The 20,521-nt window shown below is 35.1% G+C and overlaps 1 protein-coding gene across 3 annotated transcripts; it reads left to right on the forward strand.

The window, feature by feature from the left end:
• The first annotated feature begins 7,690 nt into the window (after window positions 1-7,690).
• LOC134718711 (galactoside alpha-(1,2)-fucosyltransferase 2-like) lies at window positions 7,691-19,496 on the forward strand. 3 transcript variants are annotated; one of them, XM_063581379.1, is made up of 2 exons: window positions 7,691-7,792; window positions 17,898-19,496. In XM_063581379.1, the coding sequence occupies exons 1-2, from the start codon at window positions 7,716-7,718 to the stop codon at window positions 19,096-19,098; spliced, it is 1,278 nt and encodes a 425-aa protein (XP_063437449.1). In that variant the 5' UTR covers window positions 7,691-7,715; the 3' UTR covers window positions 19,099-19,496. The 3 variants fall into 3 exon arrangements, with proteins under 3 accessions (XP_063437449.1, XP_063437450.1, XP_063437451.1); XM_063581380.1 differs by lacking the exon at window positions 7,691-7,792 and adding an exon at window positions 13,875-14,087; XM_063581381.1 differs by lacking the exon at window positions 7,691-7,792 and adding an exon at window positions 14,160-14,289.
• The last annotated feature ends 1,025 nt before the right edge of the window (window positions 19,497-20,521 follow it).

A 20,521-nucleotide genomic window follows, 5' to 3' on the forward strand; every position in this document is an offset into this window, starting at 1 on the left:
GTCGTTCCCTTACTGCTAGAAAAGTTGTTCGAAAATTTGAGTTCGGTTCTACGTAATGAACATTTAAATGACATATAGTTTACAAGTGTGAACACATCTTATGTACAGGTAACTGAACAAGGTGTATAGATGTGGACAAATCTTATGTGAAACTAGTGTAGATTACATTAAACCAAATGTAAACATGTTTACTGTACACGGCGTTTGGTGTGAACACGGCCTCAGTGTGAAGTCTGTTTATCAGATTTGGGTGCGATCTGACAATTGAAAAGATCCTTTTCTAAAGTCGAAAATGTATTTATATTGATGGATATCTGATGAACGTTGCCTTTGAAAACAAATCTGAAAATTTAATTTTTGATTTTTAATTGACCTGACATCATATTTTCAAATGAAATAGAGGTCAACCTTGTACATATAAAAAAGAAGATGTGGTATGATTGCCAATGAGACAACTGTCCACAAGAGACCAAAATGACACAGACATTAACAACTATAGGTCACCGTACGGCCTTCAACAATGAGTTAAGCCCATGGCTATCCTGAAATACCAGAGTATTTTACATATCCTAGCGAGGTACACCGTAGCAATTTCGAATTACTGTGGGTAAATTTTTGTCATTCTGAATCTGACACACTTGGCATCGGTCTGAACTCTGACAAGACGAGTCTAAATGGACATTGGTTCCTTGTTACCTAAAATGACATGTGTTATTGATTAGAAAATGAAATACATGTACTCATTAATAGACAATAATAGTGCATTGGCCTGACATTTCAACGACATAAGGATGAGGCTTAGAAATATTGAAACACAAATGGAAGTTTTTAACGACCTTGACTGGCTATAAGCTACTGGCTATACGGTCGGCTAACATGGAAATGCGAGGCTCTTGTTTCGGGCCGAATCCTTATGCCTTTGATATATCAAGCTAATGCACTATTATTGTCTTTATACTGCAATCTAACACAAAACACATTTTCAATTGTTGTATTTAATGTGTTAATGTTATTCATTTTTTTAGATTCGGCCTGAAACGACAGAGCCTTGCATTTCCCCGTTTCTAAGCCTCATCATTACATCGTTGATATGTCAAGTCAATACACTATTATTAGGGCCCCGCCTGTAGGCGGGTCGCCCTATAGTGATCAGTCCGTCCGTCCGTCCGTCCATCTGTCCGTCCGTAACACTTTCGTGTCCGCTCCATATCTAGAGAACCATTATGATTTCATACTTTATACTTTACATATATATTAACCAACACCAGAGGGCGTGTCATGATGTATGTACAACTTCCTAGGTCAAAGGTCAAGGTAAAAAAACTTTGGTTTCAGTTGACAACCCTGTATCCTGTGGTGAAGATCGTGTCCGCTCTATATCTTGAGAACCATTATAATTTCAAAGTTTATACTTGACATCCATTTTAACCAACACCAGAGGGTGTGTCATGATGTATGTACAACTTCCTAGGTCAAAGGTCAAGGTCAAAAACTTTGGTTTCAGTTGACAACACTGTGTTCTTTGGTGAAGATCGTGTCCGCTCCATATATAGATAACCGTTATGATTTTATACTTAATACTTAAATGATTATTAACCAACACCAGAGGGTGTGTCATGATGTATGTACAACTTCGTAGGTCAAAGGTCAAGGTCAAAAACTTTGGTTTCAGTTGACAACCCTGTGTTCTTTGGTGAAGATCGTGTCCGCTCCATATCTAGATAACCGTTATGATTTTATACTTAATACTTAAATGATTATAAACCAACACCAGAGGGTGTGTCATGATGTATGTACAACTTCCTAGGTCAAAGGTCAAGGTCAAAAACTTTGGTTTCAGTTGACAACCCCGTGTCCTGTGGTGAAGATCGTGTCCGCTCCATATCTAGATAACCGTTATGATTTCAAAGTTTATAATTGACATCTATTTTAACCACCACCAGAGGGCGTGTCATGATGTATGTACAACTTCCTAGGTCAAAGGTCAACGTCAAAAAAACTTTGGTTTCAGTTTACAACCCTGTGTCCTATTGTGAAGATTGTGGCCGCTCTATATCTTGAGAACCGTTATGATTTCAAATATTATACTTGACACCCATTTTAACCAACACCAGAGGGTGTGTCATGATGTATGTACCACTTCCTAGGTCAAAGGTCTGTCTGTCTGTTGGTCTGTCCATCGCTAACAAATTTGATTCACACTATATTTTGAGAGGACAGCTGTTATTATTTCATACTTTATATCTGACAAACATTTTCAACTTAACATATATATTAACCAACACCAGAGAATGTGTCATAATGTATGCATCCTAGGTCAAAGGTCAGTCAGTCGGTCTGTCCATCCGTTCGTTGTTCTTAACAAATTGTGTCCGCTCTACCTCTCGAGAACCGTTAATATTTCATATTTTATACTTGGTGGGTCATAATATATTGAAGGCATAATTCTAAAAAAAAATGTGACAACTATCAATTAGGACAGCACCTTTAAACATATTGTTCAAACATCAATCCATATATCCAGAAGTCACCTTAGAGTAGTCAACAATGAGTTCACATCATGCAGTCATATCACTATTATACTATGAAAGTAAGTTGAGAATATTTATCAGTTTTAACTTAATATCTTAGATTAAAATCACACGTGAGACTATGTAATAACTTCAAATAATGCTTCATATCAGATTATCCATACAACTTATTTATCCCACGTTATTGACAGCGGCTCCCATCTCAATGATATCTAGTTTTCTATATATACAGATTATATAAAGGTACAACCCAAAACGCAGTAATAGTTACTTCAAAGCCTTTAAATGTACTATATTTGTGAAGAGAGCGGGAGTGGATCGTAAACCTTGGCTAGCGAAGATGATTTATTCAATGGACACCAGCAGTTAAATCATTTTTAAATATCGTTAACTTTGTAAATCAAGAATAGTACAAAATATGACAAATAACAAAATTGCTTTCAAATTAACATTTACATTTAAAAGTACACTTTTTCGCTAAAAACATTTTTCCCACAACATGTTGTTAAATAAATGAAACATATTCAATAATTTGGTTACATCACACCATAAGAGAAAAAAACAGTAGTAGTCAAGTTCGGTGCTTTGTGTTTGTCATTTGTATAATCTTAATAGACCTAGGTATGTGAAGGAAGCCAACTTTAGAGCGCTGTGATGAATGTAAGTGTATATTTTTTTATCAATAAATGTAGTGCGTATATTTTCAATAAAGATTATTAACCAACTAGAAATATTTCAAACAGATATATCATGTTAAGAAGGGGTATTTGCGAAAAATACCAGTCGAGAGAATGTTAAATTTCACGAGCCGTAAGGCTGGTATTCTCAAAAACTTCCGGATAATTAGTATTTGTTTTCTCTTTAGGTTTTATTTTCTGGTACAATTACTGACGCCAAATAAATGCTAATAATATTTTAAAAATTGCTTTTTGATACATAGTAAATCATGTCGACAAAATACAGTTTAGTAACTTATAAATACTGCTAAAATCCAAATATATTAAATTTATAATCAAATGAACTCACATCAGCAAAATAAAATGTTTAACTTTGATATACGTCTATTCAAGTCGGTCCTGTCGTACTGAATGGTGATAACCCATGTAGCGCGGGGAAATAAATAACGGTCGATTGGCAGACTACTAGAAGAAATTAATTTCAATTTTCAGTTTATTCCAACACTTGAAATTACATTTTTTCATCGAGTCGCTTTTAATGATAATAACAGAAGAGTATTGGTTTTCAATTTAATTCGCCATTTTGATTATTTAAGGAATGACTAATATTTGTTTCTGTCTATGGAGAAATAACATAAAAAATTTGGTGCACACTGAATAACGCTATTTCATTTCAAACTGTAGAAAACCATGAAAAAACGTTGATTACGTCATGGTCACATGACTTAGTTATGTCTATGAGATGATAACAAAATAATGCCAGCCAATTAGAAGACGTGTTACATCCAACAAAATTAAATCATTCGTACATGTAGCGCGCTTTTGGTTAAATACATTTCATCGTTTAAGTCATCATCGTGTAATTTCAGCTTCCCAAGATTTGCCTCAGGGATGATAATGAGAGAGGGTCTTGAAGGGGTCCTTCGGTAATTCAAGAAAAGTTTTTACAGCCGATTGCATTGAGTGTGAAAGCAAAGATTATTTCTTTTGTTAGCTTGCTTGCTAGCTGAAACGTGAAATTATTGTTAGGTTAGATAAACTACCCTCCTTTAAGAGTAGTCGTCTAGTCCGACAGATAACCAATCTATCTGTCTGTTGGACTAGGCTAGTTCAAAAGGAGGGTTGTATACTTGACTTAATAATGACTGCATGGTTCAGCTAACAAGCAGAAAATGATGGTTAAACAACAACGAAAAGAGTAAAATACGCAATAAGATAGGAATAAAGAATACTGGAGTGCCAAAGTATAAAAGAATAATTCAAGAATTTTTTTTAAGTTATCCCATAGAAATGAACGATGTACAGAACTGAGAAATTATAAAATTACAGAAATAAACTATGTACAGAACAGAAATGTCGTTTGTTTATGTGTAACATATTTGTTTTTCGTTCATTCTTTATATAAATGAGGCCGTTAGTTTTATCGTTTGAATTGTTTTACATTGTCTTATCGGGGCCTTTTACAGCTGACTATGCAGTATGGCCTTTGCTCATTGTTGAAGGCCGTATAGTGACTTATGTCTGTTTCCTTTTGGTATCTTATGGACAGTTTTCTAATTGGCAAAGCAATCATACCACATCTTCTTTTTTATATGTACAGAATAGAGAAATAATACAATTACAGAAATGAACTATGTACAGAATAGAGAAATAATACAATACAGAAATGAACTATGTACAGAATAGAGAAATTATACAATAACAGAAATGAATTATGTACAGAATAGGGAAATAATACAATACAGAAATGAACTATGTACAGAATAGAGAAATAATACAATTACAGAAATGAACTATGTACAGAAAAGAGAATTATACAATTACAGAAATAAACTATGTACAGAAAAGAGAATTATACAATTACAGAAAGAACCATGTACAGAATAGAGCAATTATACAATAACAGAAATGAACTATGTACAGAATAGAGAAATTATACAATAACAGAAATGAACTATGTACAGAATAGAGAAATTATACAATTACAGAAATGAACTATGTACAGAATAGAGAAATTATACAATTACAGAAATGAACTATGTACAGAATAGAGAAATTATACAATAACATAAATGAACTATGTACAGAATAGAGAAATTATACAATTACAGAAAAGGTAAATTCATTTTCATGACAATTTTACAGAAAAATCGTTATTTTCAAAGATGATACAAATGTCCTGTAGAAATAATATATTAAGTCCAGTGGAGAATCCAGGGGGCCGGGGGGGGGACCCTTTATTTTGGAACGATCAATGCATTTGCATTGGGACATGTCGTTGAAACCCCCTTCCCTTCTTTATTCTGGGTTGGGACCCCCTCTTTTTTTTAAATGGCCGGTTCCGCCCCTGAAGTAACATTGCAAGACAGTTCTAATTTGAACGTGCTATTGGAAATTGAGTATATATGTAACACTCCCAAACTTGTCCTTCCCTCCAAACGTGTCCGATTCCCCCAAACGTGTCTTTTCTCCCTAAACGTGTCCGAAATGTACAATATTCCCCAAACGTGTCCGAATTCATAACCCCCAAACGTGTCCGATAAATGTTATTCGCCAAAACGTGTCCAATATTTAACGCCAGAACGTCTCATGTCTTTTAGCGTTAATACATGTATCTCCTAAATAAAATCGCTGATAACGTTTACGGGAATTTTATGATGGGAACACAGGTGACAAAGTTTTCATTTAATAGCTTTAGTTAATTAAATGTAGGTTTTTAATGAATATCATAATTCAAAATTTAATCTATAATTGGTAATAAATTTTTGACTGAAATTGCTTATTGTTCAGTTGCAAGTATTTTAAACTCATTCAGAGCGAACCTGCACATAATTGTAGAGTTGAATTAATCGGTGACTTTGTAAATTATTTTGTACTTATAAACTCCGATGATGCTTTTTATACATATCCGAATATTGCCTGGCGGGCGTTAAGCAGCATTTTTTTTTTTTAACTTTTGTTAATATTTCTCCATCTGAATTTGTGTGTATTTCAAAAACTCATCAAATCATAAACTGGTTATCCGGTGTTTTTTTTTTTATGAATTTTAGGTTTCCAGCATCACTAAAGACACACGATCAAGATACATAACGTCCAGTGCCAAATATTTCATGCATTGGTTTTATAGATTCTTTTTATAAATATGAATGTTATGTGATCAACGCCGGTTATTAGTGGTTACCGTAATTGCAAATTTAATTTGTACTGTATAAATTCACTTTCTAGACTGTTGATAGCGTATTGTCCAGTTGCAAGTACTCTGTGCATATTTAGAGCGAAATAGTTTTACATTTGCTGTATAAATTAACTTTAGACTGTTGATAGCGTATTTCCAGTTGCAAGTATTTCATGCATATCTAGAGAACATAATGGTTTTAATGATTTTACTGTTCTATACTGTTTAAATTATCTTTAAACTGATGATTGTGTATTGTCCAGTTGCAAGTATTACATGCATATTTAGAGAGAACATAGGTTACAAGTTTTTATTTTTTTACATTTGTACTGTATAAATTTATTTTAGACTGTTGATCGTCCAGTTGCCGGTGCTTCACATTATTTAGAGAGAATAAACAAATTTTAATGTGCAGAGAAAGGGGCACTTTCATCCGTTAACCGTACAGTTTAACTAAACATGTTTGCTTACAATTTACATACAACATAGCCGAAATGACGCCCCACTTTTACCCAGTTTTTTCGGCCGGTTTAAAAAAGTACCTTATCTATATTTTTAATAAAAGGTAAAATTAGTATACGTTAATGGAATAGCAATAACCAAATAAAGCTTGATATGGACACATTTTTGGGATTGGACACGTTTGGGGGTTTGTTGAGAAATGGACACGTTTGGGCGTTTATACAAATCACACGCTTTGGCGATGTTTTTAACTAGACATGTTTTGCAGTTCAGTGACGTCAATGTGGACACGTTTGGGGGATTCGGACACGTTTGGGGGGAAGGACACGTTTCTGAGTGTTACATATATAATTGGTTTTGTTACAAATGTAACACACCAAATATTTTTCAATTTTGAGATCTTATTTATAGAAGCAACTCGTCTGAATTTTATACGAATATTAAAGGCATACCTAGAATCTCCTGGGCAACCACTGACTTTATTTACTTAATTTTTTAATAATGTATTTTATTTCATTTGAAAATGTCTCTATACCATTGTACTTTGGTTTACGAGAATAAAGACATGTATTGTATTTTGAACATTTTTGTGTTAGTGGTGTTACTTTCTTTTGTGTTCAATTTGACTTCAATTTAGTTTTTTAAGAGAATGATAATGCATTTATTCACCGTGCTAGGGCTGTATAGCCAGTCTTCTTTTCTCGGTATAAGCTTCCTTTATAAGGAACAATAACTTAACGGATCAAATCCAAGTAAAAGTACTATTCACACGGTCAAGGTCGTTAAAACAAAGATCATCTTCACACTGGGGAAGACTAGTGCTCTAGGCTCAATTGACCTCTTGGTTTGTTATAACCAAGATTAAAATTCATGGTCAGCTTAATGTTTAAAATGAATGCACGTGACTTTTTCTTAAGGCACGTCATTCACGGATTTGTCCTAGTGATGTAAGTAACTATTCCTAATTTGGGAAATTTTGAGACATTCTGATTTTTACAGTAGATGAAATGGTTGGAATCGTAAATTAAGTTTTCTTATACAAATTGTTGTCAATTGTGAGTGTACGTTTGAATCATTTAAGGTTCATGTGGATCCTTTGGCTAACATGGCCGTATTTCACCTCAAAATTTATTCGGGGTACAGACAAACATGTGCATCTGGAAAAGTTTTAAGGCATAGCATGCCCTAGATAAAATAAGTCAAGAGCATTGTATGATTTAGAAAATTCATAACTTAACTGGATTTTGTCGTGCACATTTTTTCGCCCCAGCATAAGATGATAAAATTAACAAACGACCTTCATTAGGAAAACTGACAATCAGTTTAAAGTTGAGTGCACCACAACTTGCGGAATTCGAACTTACAATCTCAGTTCATGGTGACTGGCTATATTGACTGATCTAGCAGTTCGTCTACTTAGTGAAGGTGTTAAAAGTTCGCTATTAGACTAATGATAATAATAATTCGTCTCGTTTCAGGGATTCCCTATAAAATCAACCAAATTTGCCCCGCCAAAGGAGGATCCGCCCTCCCTTTGGATCCGCCTATGAGAGAGTCCAACCGTCCTTTTACAGTAGGATTCTATAGTGTCCGCCATGAAATATTTTTTAGCTGACTAAGCGGTATGGGCTTTGCTCATTGTTGAAGGTCGTATGGTGACCTATAGTTGTTAATGTCTTTGTCATTCTGGTCTCTTGTGAACAGTTGTCGCAGTGGCAATCATACCACATCTTTTTTTTTTTTTTTATTTTTGCAAAGGAAATTGTCTCCACGGATACAATATTATTATTATGAAATATTATCAGGACGATATTTACCTATGAAATCGTGTCCACAGATGTAATAAAAAAAGTGTCCTTCAAAGAAAGTAGTACGGTGACCACACAATATGATTTAGATTTAATCGTCAAACTGGCTTTATTATATTCGGCAATTTGAGTACTTTTTCAATATCGATGTCGTCAAAAATAAATGGGGTAACAGTTTTGCATAAAATAAGGTAAAAGATCAACATACTGTTTTCTTTTTTTCCTTCTATTTTTTTTTTGATTTCAAGATATAAGCAGCACTTTGTGTTAAATTTTCGATACAGACATATTTAAATCAATAAACATTGAATTATCTCGAAAACAAGTTCTATAATACAAGATCAATACAAATTCCGTTAAAGTTACAGTAGTTACCTGTAAGTGCATTTTAATCATATTATGATGGAATGATAAAAAGAGATTTTTTGGATCATAAATCTTTGAAACTAACTTTCTTGCACAAACTAGGGCTTCGTCTTTGTGCAAACGATGGCCGGACAAATAGACACTTTTCTTCAACCCCGAACCCCCGGATCCGCTACTGCCTTTTCTGTGAAAAAAAAGTGTGCAGTGGACACTATTTCACAAGACACTCTTTTTGTAGCAGTTCATTTTTGTGTTATTCTTTATTGGAACACGCGACAACCGAAGTAATGACAATAATTCTCACCTTGTGTTCCTCTCTTCATTGAATATTTGTGTGTCTACTCCAATATATGAGGACAGGTAATTCACTGAAATTTATATTAAAAGTTCAAACAGTATAAAATGAAATAATCGCCTTCTAAAATTTTGATATTCAAATCTAATTCAGTTTTAACTGTATCTGAATAATTGAAATGACTATTTTACCCAACCGTACGCGTGGATACAATAATCGGAATTTTGATATAACTATTAACTAAAGATTTAGGTTGTACCTAGTTTTTTTAATCTTTAGTTTTTGTATTTTTTCTCTATTCTTTATGTTTTTCGTTTTTTTTCTGAACCGTTTGCATATTATTCTCCTTTCTATGTAAACCCATCAACATCCTCTTATAACGTTCAAAGAACTTATATATAGCATACATTTTTAAATTTGAAATGTACGTATTGTTATGCGTTTACTTTTCTACATTGGCTAGGTATAGGTGGAGGGTTGAGATCTCATAAACATGTTTAACCCCGCCGCAATTTTGCGCCTGTCCCAAGTCAGGAGCCTCTGGTCTTTGTTAGTCTTGTATTATTTTAATTTTAGCTTATGGTGTACAATTTGGAAATTAGTATGGCGGTCATTATCACTGAACTAGTATATATTTGTTTAGGAGCCAACTGAAGGACGCCTTCGGGTGCCTGAATTTCTCGTTACATTGAAGACCTGTTGGTGACCTTCTGCTGTTGTTTTTTCTATAGTCGGGTTGTTGTCTCTTTGAAACGTTCCCTATTTCCATTCTCAATTTTATACATCAATCGGTAATCCTCGGGTGAATCCGCTACTCTCGTTAGATGAAGTACGGAATCGGCCGAGTTGTGACGAATGGGTGTCTATCTAATCGGCAATCCTCGGGTGACTCCGCTACTCTCGTTAGATGAAGTACGGAATCGGCCGAGTTGTGACGAATGGGTGTCTATCTAATCGGCAATCCTCGGGTGAATCCGCTACTCTCGTTAGATGAAGTACGGAATCGGCCGAGTTGTGACGAATGGGTGTCTATCACATCGGCAATCCTCGGGTGATTCCGCTACTCTCGTTAGATGAAGTACGGAATCGGCCGAGTTGTGACGAATGGGTGTCTATCTAATCGGCAATCCTCGGGTGACTCCGCTACTCTCGTTAGATGAAGTACGGAATCGGCCGAGTTGTGACGAATGGGTATCTATCTAATCGGCAATCCTCGGGTGACTCCGCTACTCTCGTTAGATGAAGTACGGAATCGGCCGAGTTGTGACGAATGGGTGTCTATCACATCGGCAATCCTCGGGTGATTCCGCTACTCTCGTTAGATGAAGTACGGAATCGGCCGAGTTGTGACGAATGGGTGTCTATCAAATCGGCTATCCTCGGGTGACTCCGCTACTCTCGTTAGATGAAGTACGGAATCGGCCGAGTTGTGACGAATGGGTGTCTATCACATCGGCAATCCTCGGGTGACTCCGCTACTCTCGTTAGATGAAGTACGGAATCGGCCGAGTTGTGACGAATGGGTGTCTATCTAATCGGCAATCCTCGGGTGACTCCGCTACTCTCGTTAGATGAAGTACGGAATCGGCCGAGTTGTGACGAATGGGTGTCTATCACATCGGCAATCCTCGGGTGACTCCGCTACTCTCGTTAGATGAAGTACGGAATCGGCCGAGTTGTGACGAATGGGTGTCTATCAAATCGGCTATCCTCGGGTGACTCCGCTACTCTCGTTAGATGAAGTACGGAATCGGCCGAGTTGTGACGAATGGGTGTCTATCACATCGGCAATCCTCGGGTGACTCCGCTACTCTCGTTAGATGAAGTACGGAATCGGCCGAGTTGTGACGAATGGGTGTCTATCAAATCGGCAATCCTCGGGTGACTCCGCTACATTCGTTAGATGAAGACCGGAATCGGCCGAGTTGTGACGAATGGGTGTCTATCAAATCGGCAATCCTCGGGTGACTCCGCTACTCTCGTTAGATGAAGACCGGAATCGGCCGAGTTGTGACGAATGAGTGTCTATCAATCGGTAATCCTCGGATGAATCCGTACTCTCGTTAGATGAAGGTATGAAATAGACCGAGTTGTGATGAATGATACACACATTAAATATCAATTATAGCTCGCTTGTATACTAAAATCCACATATGATTGATTCATAATTTGTTGCCTTATGTCCAGTGGGAAATATTTCATGCATTTTCGGGATGATAGGCACTAATTTGTAAGGATATCATCAATTCAGATAAAATGCTTTTACTCTCCTGAACACTATCTCGAAAAACGTCACCATAGCCGCATAAATTTATTTTACTCTCCTGATCACTATCTAAAAAAGGTCACCATAGCCGGATACAATACTTTTACTCTCCTGATTACTATCTCGAAAAAGGTCACCGTAGCCGGATACATTTCTTTTACTCTCCTGATCACTATCTCGAAACAGGTCACCATAGCCGGATAAACTTCTTTTACTCTCCTGATCATTATCCCGAAAAAGGTCACCATAGCCGGATAAAGTAATTTTACTCTCCTGATCGCTATCTCGGAAAAAGGTCACCATAGTCGAATACATTTCTTTTACTCTCCTGGTCAAAGTCTCGAAAAAGGTAACCATAGCCGGATAAATTTCTTATACTCTCCTGGTCACTTTCTCGAAAGAGGTCACCATAGCCGGATAATTTCTTTTACTCTCCTGATCACTATCTCGAAAATGGTCCCCATAGCCGCATAAATTAATTTTACTCTCCTGATCGCTATCTCGAAAAAGATCACCATAGCCGAATAAATTTCTTTTACTCTCCTCATAACTATCTCGAAAAAGGTCACCATAGCCGGATATATTTCTTTTCCTCTCCTATAAAATGTCTCGAAAAAGGTCACCATAGCCGGATACATTTCTTTGACTCTCCTGATCACTAATTCAAAAAGTTCACCATAGCCGGATAAATGTCTTTTACTCACCTGATCACTCTCGAAAAACGTCACCATAGCCGGATAAATTTCTTTTACTCTCCTGATCACTATTTTGAAAAAAGTCACCATAGCCGGATACATTTCTTTTGCTCTCCTGATCACTATCTCGAAAAAGGTCACCAGAGCCGGATAAATTTCTCAAACTCTCCTGATCACTATCTTGAAAAAGGTCACCATAGCCGGATACTTTTCCTTTGATGTTCTTTTCACTATCTCGAAAAAGGTCACTATATCCGACTAAATTTCTTTTAGTCTCCTGATCACTATCTCGAAAAAGGTCACCATAGACGGATACATTTCGTTTACTCTCCTGATCACTATCTTGAAAAAGATCACCATATCCGACTAAATTTCTTTTACTCTCTTGGTCACTATCCCGAAAAAGGTCACCATAGCCGGATAAATTTCTTATACTGTCCTGGTAACCATCTCAAAAAGGTCACTAGAGCCGAATACAATGGCGTAGTCATATTACACTTAACATGTTTAAAGGTTCATGCCGTTATGGTCATGCGAATCTGCTAGAACTATTGATTTGCTGAAAGTGTTATAACGTCTAGTGGAATATATTCTTTATTTGTGTTCCAAGACGAGAACAAATTGACAATAAAAACAATATAGGTAGACCCTGTTACAGAGGTCTGAGAAATTTAGAAAATGAGGATATATCTGACAAGGACAGACATTTTGCCTTCCATTGTCACGGAATAGAAGTTCCTTCATAACATAAGTTCCAAAAGGAAAGAATATTCTGGAATATTATTTCCACAGGAATAAATATTACAATATATGTTCCTAACGGAATAAATGGTATAGAATATTTGTTCCAACAGGTATAGGTATTACGACAATGTTTATAATAAAGTTTCCATTGGAACTTCTGTTAGGTGGAACAAATATACGTTGACACCATCAAGTCTACTACGGACCCTTTAAGGGATTTACTGTCGGTTAGGAGAAGACCTAAGTGACCATATTTCTTATCCAAGGTACATTTTTTTTCAAATTGACTTGTTCAATAACATCCCGCACTGTGATTAATGAAACTGCAGTAATTGTATTTATTCTTTCATCTACATACATTGTAGCGAAGTTTTCCATCCATGTCGATATGACTTCAACGCGGACCGCACTGAAGAACCCCCAGTTAACAGTTATGTACTAAACGGTATTTTAACATTATCGTTTGCTCGCAACAGAAGCAGGATACCACGAGACCATTAATGTCTAGCTATATATATATATAGAATACGTTAATCAGTTAATTTAATCTGTCATCCCGTATTTGTATAAAGGTAGATTGCAAAATTATTAATTTTTATATTTCACATAATATGTGTACATGTGTGCTTATGACGTTTGCTGTACATGTACAATCCGAAACGTAATTTTTTCAATTTTTATTTTTTTTTAATTACATTTTTTTCACATTCAAATAGATTACTTTCTACTGCTTATTTAATTGGCTATTAATCAGGAAACATACCAAAACTCTGTTAATCACAAGGGATATCGAATAAAATGCGAACTAATAAATAATGTAACTCTTGAGAAATCCAATTGACATTTGAACGGATAAACCTATAGCATATAACCTACCTTTGTTGAAAAGATATTTAAATATTTTCGTCGCGATCATTCAAAAGTGATATGTTGGATTATTCTTAAATCAATATGAAAGACAGGTAGATAAAACCTCTGGCGAACCTCAATTAAGGATTATCTGACCGTTGATAACAGCCGTATAAAGACCATATTGATTTTGTCACAGTAAAATGTTCAAGCCATAACGTAAGTATGATTAGTATCTATATGTTTTATTTCCTTGACGGGGAAGTAGATAAAAAATTATGTATATTTTTAACTAGGCAACTCGCCACTAGCGTGTATTGTATACGTGTGTCCGCTTATTTTACAGTGTTTGCTTTCGAGTGTACTTAAATTAGATGTTGAAACCTTGGCGACAATGTTTTAACTAATTATGGAAATATAGGTATGTGATTAATGTATACTGCTGTCAATCAGATATTTCTGCGTGCATGTAGTGCTTATAATATATGTACACCGTGCATGAAGAGTAAAGGGCGTAGGTGGATTAAGGGGACCCCGGGCTGGGGGCAGGGTTTCTTTAAAGGCTTTACTAATGCTCTTCTAACTAAAAATATAAATTTTAAATTCCTTTTTTGTTTTAATATGTTCACCTACAACTACATCCTTAAGATGACTTACCAGAACAGGGTAGGTCATGATTCATTCAATTTCAATAAATGTTTTACAAATACAAAATAGAATTTAAATGTTTACACGAAAAACTAATTAGACATGAATGATATTTAGTTTAGACTCTACATGCTACTTAAAGCTTTAAAAGCTATAAAAGTCAACTTTCCAGTGCATGAACCGTCGTAAGTGAGAGCAATTTTTGCCAAAATTTTTCTTCAGTTATATGAATAAGCACAGAACTTTTTTTTGTTATTGTACATATTGTCATATTATATTGTGTTATTATCATGTTTTGAAAACTTTTGTAATTTGATCTGTTTACATATATGATTGTTCATTGAATCTCTTAATAGAGGAAATAAAGATATGAATGAATGAATGAAAAGACCACCAACGGGTATTCAAAACAGTGATCAAATCTCGCACCCGGCCACCGTTTCACAAAAGGTCGTGAATCGTGAAATAAGTCACACGACCATCTTAACGATATGCGACCGTTTCACAAATATTTCGCCTGTCTTTAAAACAAAAATGTGTTCTAGTTGAGATAAAATTGACGCAACACAAAAATCCGATCTTATGAATGTACAAAAATTAGGACCCCCCCCCCCCCCCCCCAAAAAAAAAAAAAAGAAAAAAAGAAACAACCCACAATACTAACAAGGACCAGAGGTTCCTGCTTCAGGACAATCGTAGAAATGAGTCAGTGTTAAACATGTTTTGTGATATCTCAACCCTCCCCCTCTTTACATCTTGCCAATGTAGATTAAAAACAAACACATAGTAATACGCATAGTAAAACTTATTTCAAGAAGTCCGAGTTTGGTGTGAATAAAGAGTTACAAAAAACAGGGGAAATGTCCTCACTTTTGATTTTAAATTAGCTATTTAAATTTCTAATCCTTATAAAACATTTTCATTATTGTACGTATATTTCTATGACTTTTTTCAGGTCAATGGATTCATTTCGAAATTTATAAGTTGATATTAAAATAAGGAGACATGGTGTGGTTGTAAATGAGACAAATAACTGAAGGGGATGTAACCAATTCTATAATAGGCAAACGTACGTCTTTCAACGTACAGTCGGCTATGAAAGACCCCGACATAAAAAAAGTGAGACAATTCAATCGAGAAAAAGTACATTTAACGGCCTTATTTATAACAAAACAAAAATGACATAAAAACAACAATGACACACAGACGGATTTGATATTAGATAACGCGATAGTTTAAAGTGCATTTAAAAGGTCACTATTGAATTTGTGTATTTAAAATACTGTAACATTACCTTTACTTACTGTTAACAGTTGTATAAACATTTAAACAAGTTATCTAAATATTTTTACAAGTAGCCATGTAAACTTCCACGAAAACTGAAAATAAAACTGAAAACATATATAGTGGTCCTGGACGACAATTTAAGAATTGTTGTGATTATTTTGTTTATATATTAAATATTTGAACATAGCACCGGTATGTGGACATCCTTGAACCCTTAAGTCATCCGCACAGCTTCGTTTCAGTAAGTTGTTGATTGAAACTGGACGTTAAGCAACCAACAACCAATCAATCGTTATTGATAAAGATTGTCATGTAATATTAATATTAAAACAGTGTTAGTGGAGTTCACAAACATTTTGTAAGGACTGACACAATTTTGATAAATTGCAATAGAAATAAGAGTGAGGACCAGTATATTTCCCAGGGGGGGGGGGGGGGGGGGGGGGGGATTTCAAAAACTCTGTTCTAGTCGCACTTCAAATGCAAGCAAATACTATAGGTATAACTTATTCTTGTTTTTCCTGCATTTGTATAGTTGCATTGAACCGATTCTTTAATTCTAGTTGCGACTCTATTTTAGGCTTTGACTCCTTTTGCATAGGCGGATCCAGAAGGGGCGGGGGCTTTCGTGGGAAAACGTTTTAGTGATTATATAGGTAATCACTGAAGCGTGACTGAAGCTGCTCCCCTTATTACGTTACCCACTCCATTATCTTACAAAAAGTTCTGGATCCGCCACTGTTTTGATCTAATCTATTAAAGGAAAGTACGACTAATCCATGAAAATATTGACTGACCGCATTTTGTTAGCGATTGCAAGAGATATTGAACTTAGTTTAATGACTGAAAACTACAAGACTTAGTGTGATCTTGGCCAGGTTAACCAAGCAATTGTTAATTATACATTGGGTATTTTTGTATACATTACTTTTCTTTAAATAACTATCTGGGTGTACCAGGTTCCTGTGGCTAAGAATATTAAAGTATCGTGAATTGCTCGAGTATAGTTTGAATTTTGTCTAAACTATTATACTTCATTAATATAATTAAACAGAAATTTGAACATTACAGTTGGGTTAGAATAGTATTGAAGTTTATCTAATGATCGATATTAAAAAATAAAAAGGATATTTAAGGAAAATAAATATTGCCGAAGTAATTGAAAATATTGAAATTCTACAAAACTCAGGAAGTGAGAACTAGGAAAATGAGCCGAAATAGAAGAATAGAGAATAAGGTTGAAAAAAAAGAGAATAAGGACCAGAAAAAAAGAATAGAGATAACTAGGCTTAAAATAATTAATCAAAGCGTACAGAATGAAGTCACTTGTAATTGACCTGCAAAAAACAGTACATTTATATATAGTAGTATGTTTAATACAAACAATAAATTTCAATGTAACCTGGTATCGAAATTCGCTTTGTGTGAAAATATAATCTGACTCGGGGAAAAAAACCCAACATAACCTAATACACACCCCTTGAAGTAAACTAGTTGCTCCCATAGTACTTACAACCTAAAACAAATAGCAAATGTGGAGAAGGGGTTTGATTGTCAATGAGAAAGGTAGTAATTAAAAGACGTCTTAAGCAACTACAGGCCACAATATGACCTTCAAGAATGAGAAAAAACATATCATTCAGTCAGCACGATTAATATAAAGTTATGCAGTGAATTTTTCGTTTCCGTTTCTCTAACTTTAGTTTGTCTTACCCAGGTGTTATGAAACCTATACACAATCCATATTATCCATAATACAGATAAAGTGCGAAATTGCGTTGCGTCGATTTTACCGTTCTTGAGTAATGCCCCTTTATAAAATGGGGGGGGGGGGGGGGGGGGGGGATGCTGAATTTTACGTTTCTGTTCTCAAACTTCATTGTGCATCCACCAATTGTTATGGAACTTATACACAAGCTTGTTTCCAATAAATACAGATCCAGTGGGAATTTGGGTAGCGTCAATTTTACCATTTCTCAGTTATGTCCCTTTATAACGTTATATGATACGCAAGCGCCGAAGCTGGGGACATGGACACATTTCCCATTTATTCTAATGTTTTCTACTTTTACCATTTGTTATTTGCTTTTTCAGGAAGGGATTAACTAGTATAAAATCTAATGGAGAATATCAAGACAGTTCCGGTCAAGTGGAAACAGCTATGCCGAACAGACGACAGGATCAAGTTGGAACAAATGGAATTTTTATTTGGACATACGGAAAGTTTTACATGTTTTGTCTTATTGCGGTGATATGTTTTTTCCTATTGGAATATTCAGACTACACTGGATCAATCAGTATTCAAATGATTCCAAAATTTATTAAAAAAAGCAAAATGAAAGTTCATGAAATTGAAACGAAAGGAGTAACAAAAGGCTTGCGTTTTCCCCAAAAATCTATAGTGGATATTGTTGGCAAACATAAAACAACAAAATCGGTCTCTACTACACAGAATTCAAGCAGACTATCTAATAGTAGTCAAGATTTTACCGACTTCAAAAAGACACATTTTATGACCGCCAATGGTCAAGGGCGTCTTGGAAACCAACTATTTCAAGTAGCTTGTCTTATTGGCACCGCCTTCCGTCATAATTACACACCGTTTATTCCACGTAATCATCGCCTTAACCGTGTTTTAGACTTAAAACAAGCAAGGGATATTCACATGACAAATATTGCTAGCATCGGCGAAGGCAAAGCAATGGCTTACAACAGTAAAGTGGAAACATTATCCCATGATAAAAACTGGACATTAAACGGATATTTTCAATCATGGAAGTATTTTCATCATTGCAGACATGAAATCATTAGTTCGTTTAAATTTAAGCAAAATACAAAAAGAAAAGTGATAGAAATTCTTAAAACAATCAACGCCAAAGGGCGGCCATTGATAGGTGTACACATAAGAAGGGGTGATATGTCGTCGAGCTCTGAAATGAAACGAGGTTACAATGTCGCAACACCAGAATTTATTACAAAAGCATTTGCATATTTTAGAAACAATACTAACAAACCTTTATTCTTAGTTGTCTCGGATGATCCACGATGGTGTAAAGCGCATGCTCATGGACCGGATGTTATCTACGCTGGAACCGGAAGTCCAGAAACAGACATGGTGCTGTTAACATATTGCAATCATACAATTATCACCTCTGGATCGTTTGGTTGGTGGGGAGCATATCTATGTGGGGGTAAAACAGTTTATTTCAGTAATTTTCCTCGTAATGGAAGCTGGCTGGCTACCATATATAACCGTGATGATTACTATCTCCCGGAATGGATTGGGATGCAATAGATCATGTGACATATATGTTTGTGTGCGCGCACCCGAAATGGATTGGGATGCAATAGATACATATATGTTTCTGTGCGCACATATGTGATTTACTTTAATGTGTAATCCTTAAGCTCTATGTGATTAATTTATTCAAACTTCCATGAAAAAATTGACGAAGCTTGTAGTTTGGTATCATTATTGTGTACGTCTTAAGTTTGTTAACTGCGAAATAACCATCAGAATAATTTGCCTTTTATGCAACAAAAAATGTCTAAGCTGTGTATTACGAAATGCTGATTTGATGTTCATGTCGGGGATGGGTAGGAATTAAGTAGAATTATGTTGGCCTTGTAAAAATTTAAAATAGCCAATCTTGCCCATTGCTTTATGAAAAAGCATATTATCACCCACAAAATGCAAGATACACAATGTCCTAAAACGAAAATAAATTTTAAAACCCCCCATAGAAAGAGGTTCAAATATATATTCTTTCATTAAAAGGTCTTCCGTTCGCAGCATATTTATCGCATATAAATAAAGCAATCTCGGCAATTTGTTAAAAATAAGATACATACTCTACCGTCATAATTGTACCAAAAGAAAAATTTTAATTCCATGTGATTTTTTTTAAGGGGAGAGGTATTGTTTTTGTCTTGAGTACATTTTTTTTCGTGCAAAGCGCTCACATTTCAAGTTTTGAGTTTTCCAACGCTATTATTCAATTTATATTTTTTCAGATTTCCAAGGTATGGAATATAATTCAGAAAACTTTTTTTTTGTGTCATAAGCTTGACCACATTTTATTTGTGTCACCTAATTGGGGAACGAAATATATTTTTTAGGAAAAAACATCCCCCTCCCCCTTTCCCTTTTGACGTGAAATAGTTGTTCCCTTAGCGATGTAATTCCAATGCGTTTTTCATGTTTCACATTTTTTCAATGGCTTCTGTTTCCTGTCAAATACACAGATAGTTAAACTTTACTTGATGTTGAACAAAAAATCCATCTCTGTGTTTCACCAGTGTACAGATTCAACCGTTTAAAGTAATTTAAATACATATGAGTAGATTTTCTTAAAATTTCAATGGAACTGACCAATTTCAAATAAAGTTTACTTACCGTATGTAAATAATGTTGAAAGTTTGCGATGTAAATATAGATATACATGAATGGGCTAATCAAGAGAGGTTCGAATATTATTTTGTTGGCCATTTTTTTAATTATCACTGTTGGAATCAGAATTTTTCTCCCATTGATTCAAAGAAAAAAAATTGTAAAACGAAAAGAAATCCCAACCTACCTACCCCCTTTGTTTTTCAAAAATGTGATATAAGAAACACATATATTATTTTATTTGGTCTGAGGCGTCTAAATTTACAAGAAGAACTTGAACCTTATTTTAACTGATGGAACCACACTTTGAAAATAATCATTATTCCAC

This window comes from Mytilus trossulus, chromosome 5 (genome assembly GCF_036588685.1).
Source record: "Mytilus trossulus isolate FHL-02 chromosome 5, PNRI_Mtr1.1.1.hap1, whole genome shotgun sequence".
NCBI classification, from domain to species: domain Eukaryota; kingdom Metazoa; phylum Mollusca; class Bivalvia; order Mytilida; family Mytilidae; genus Mytilus; species Mytilus trossulus.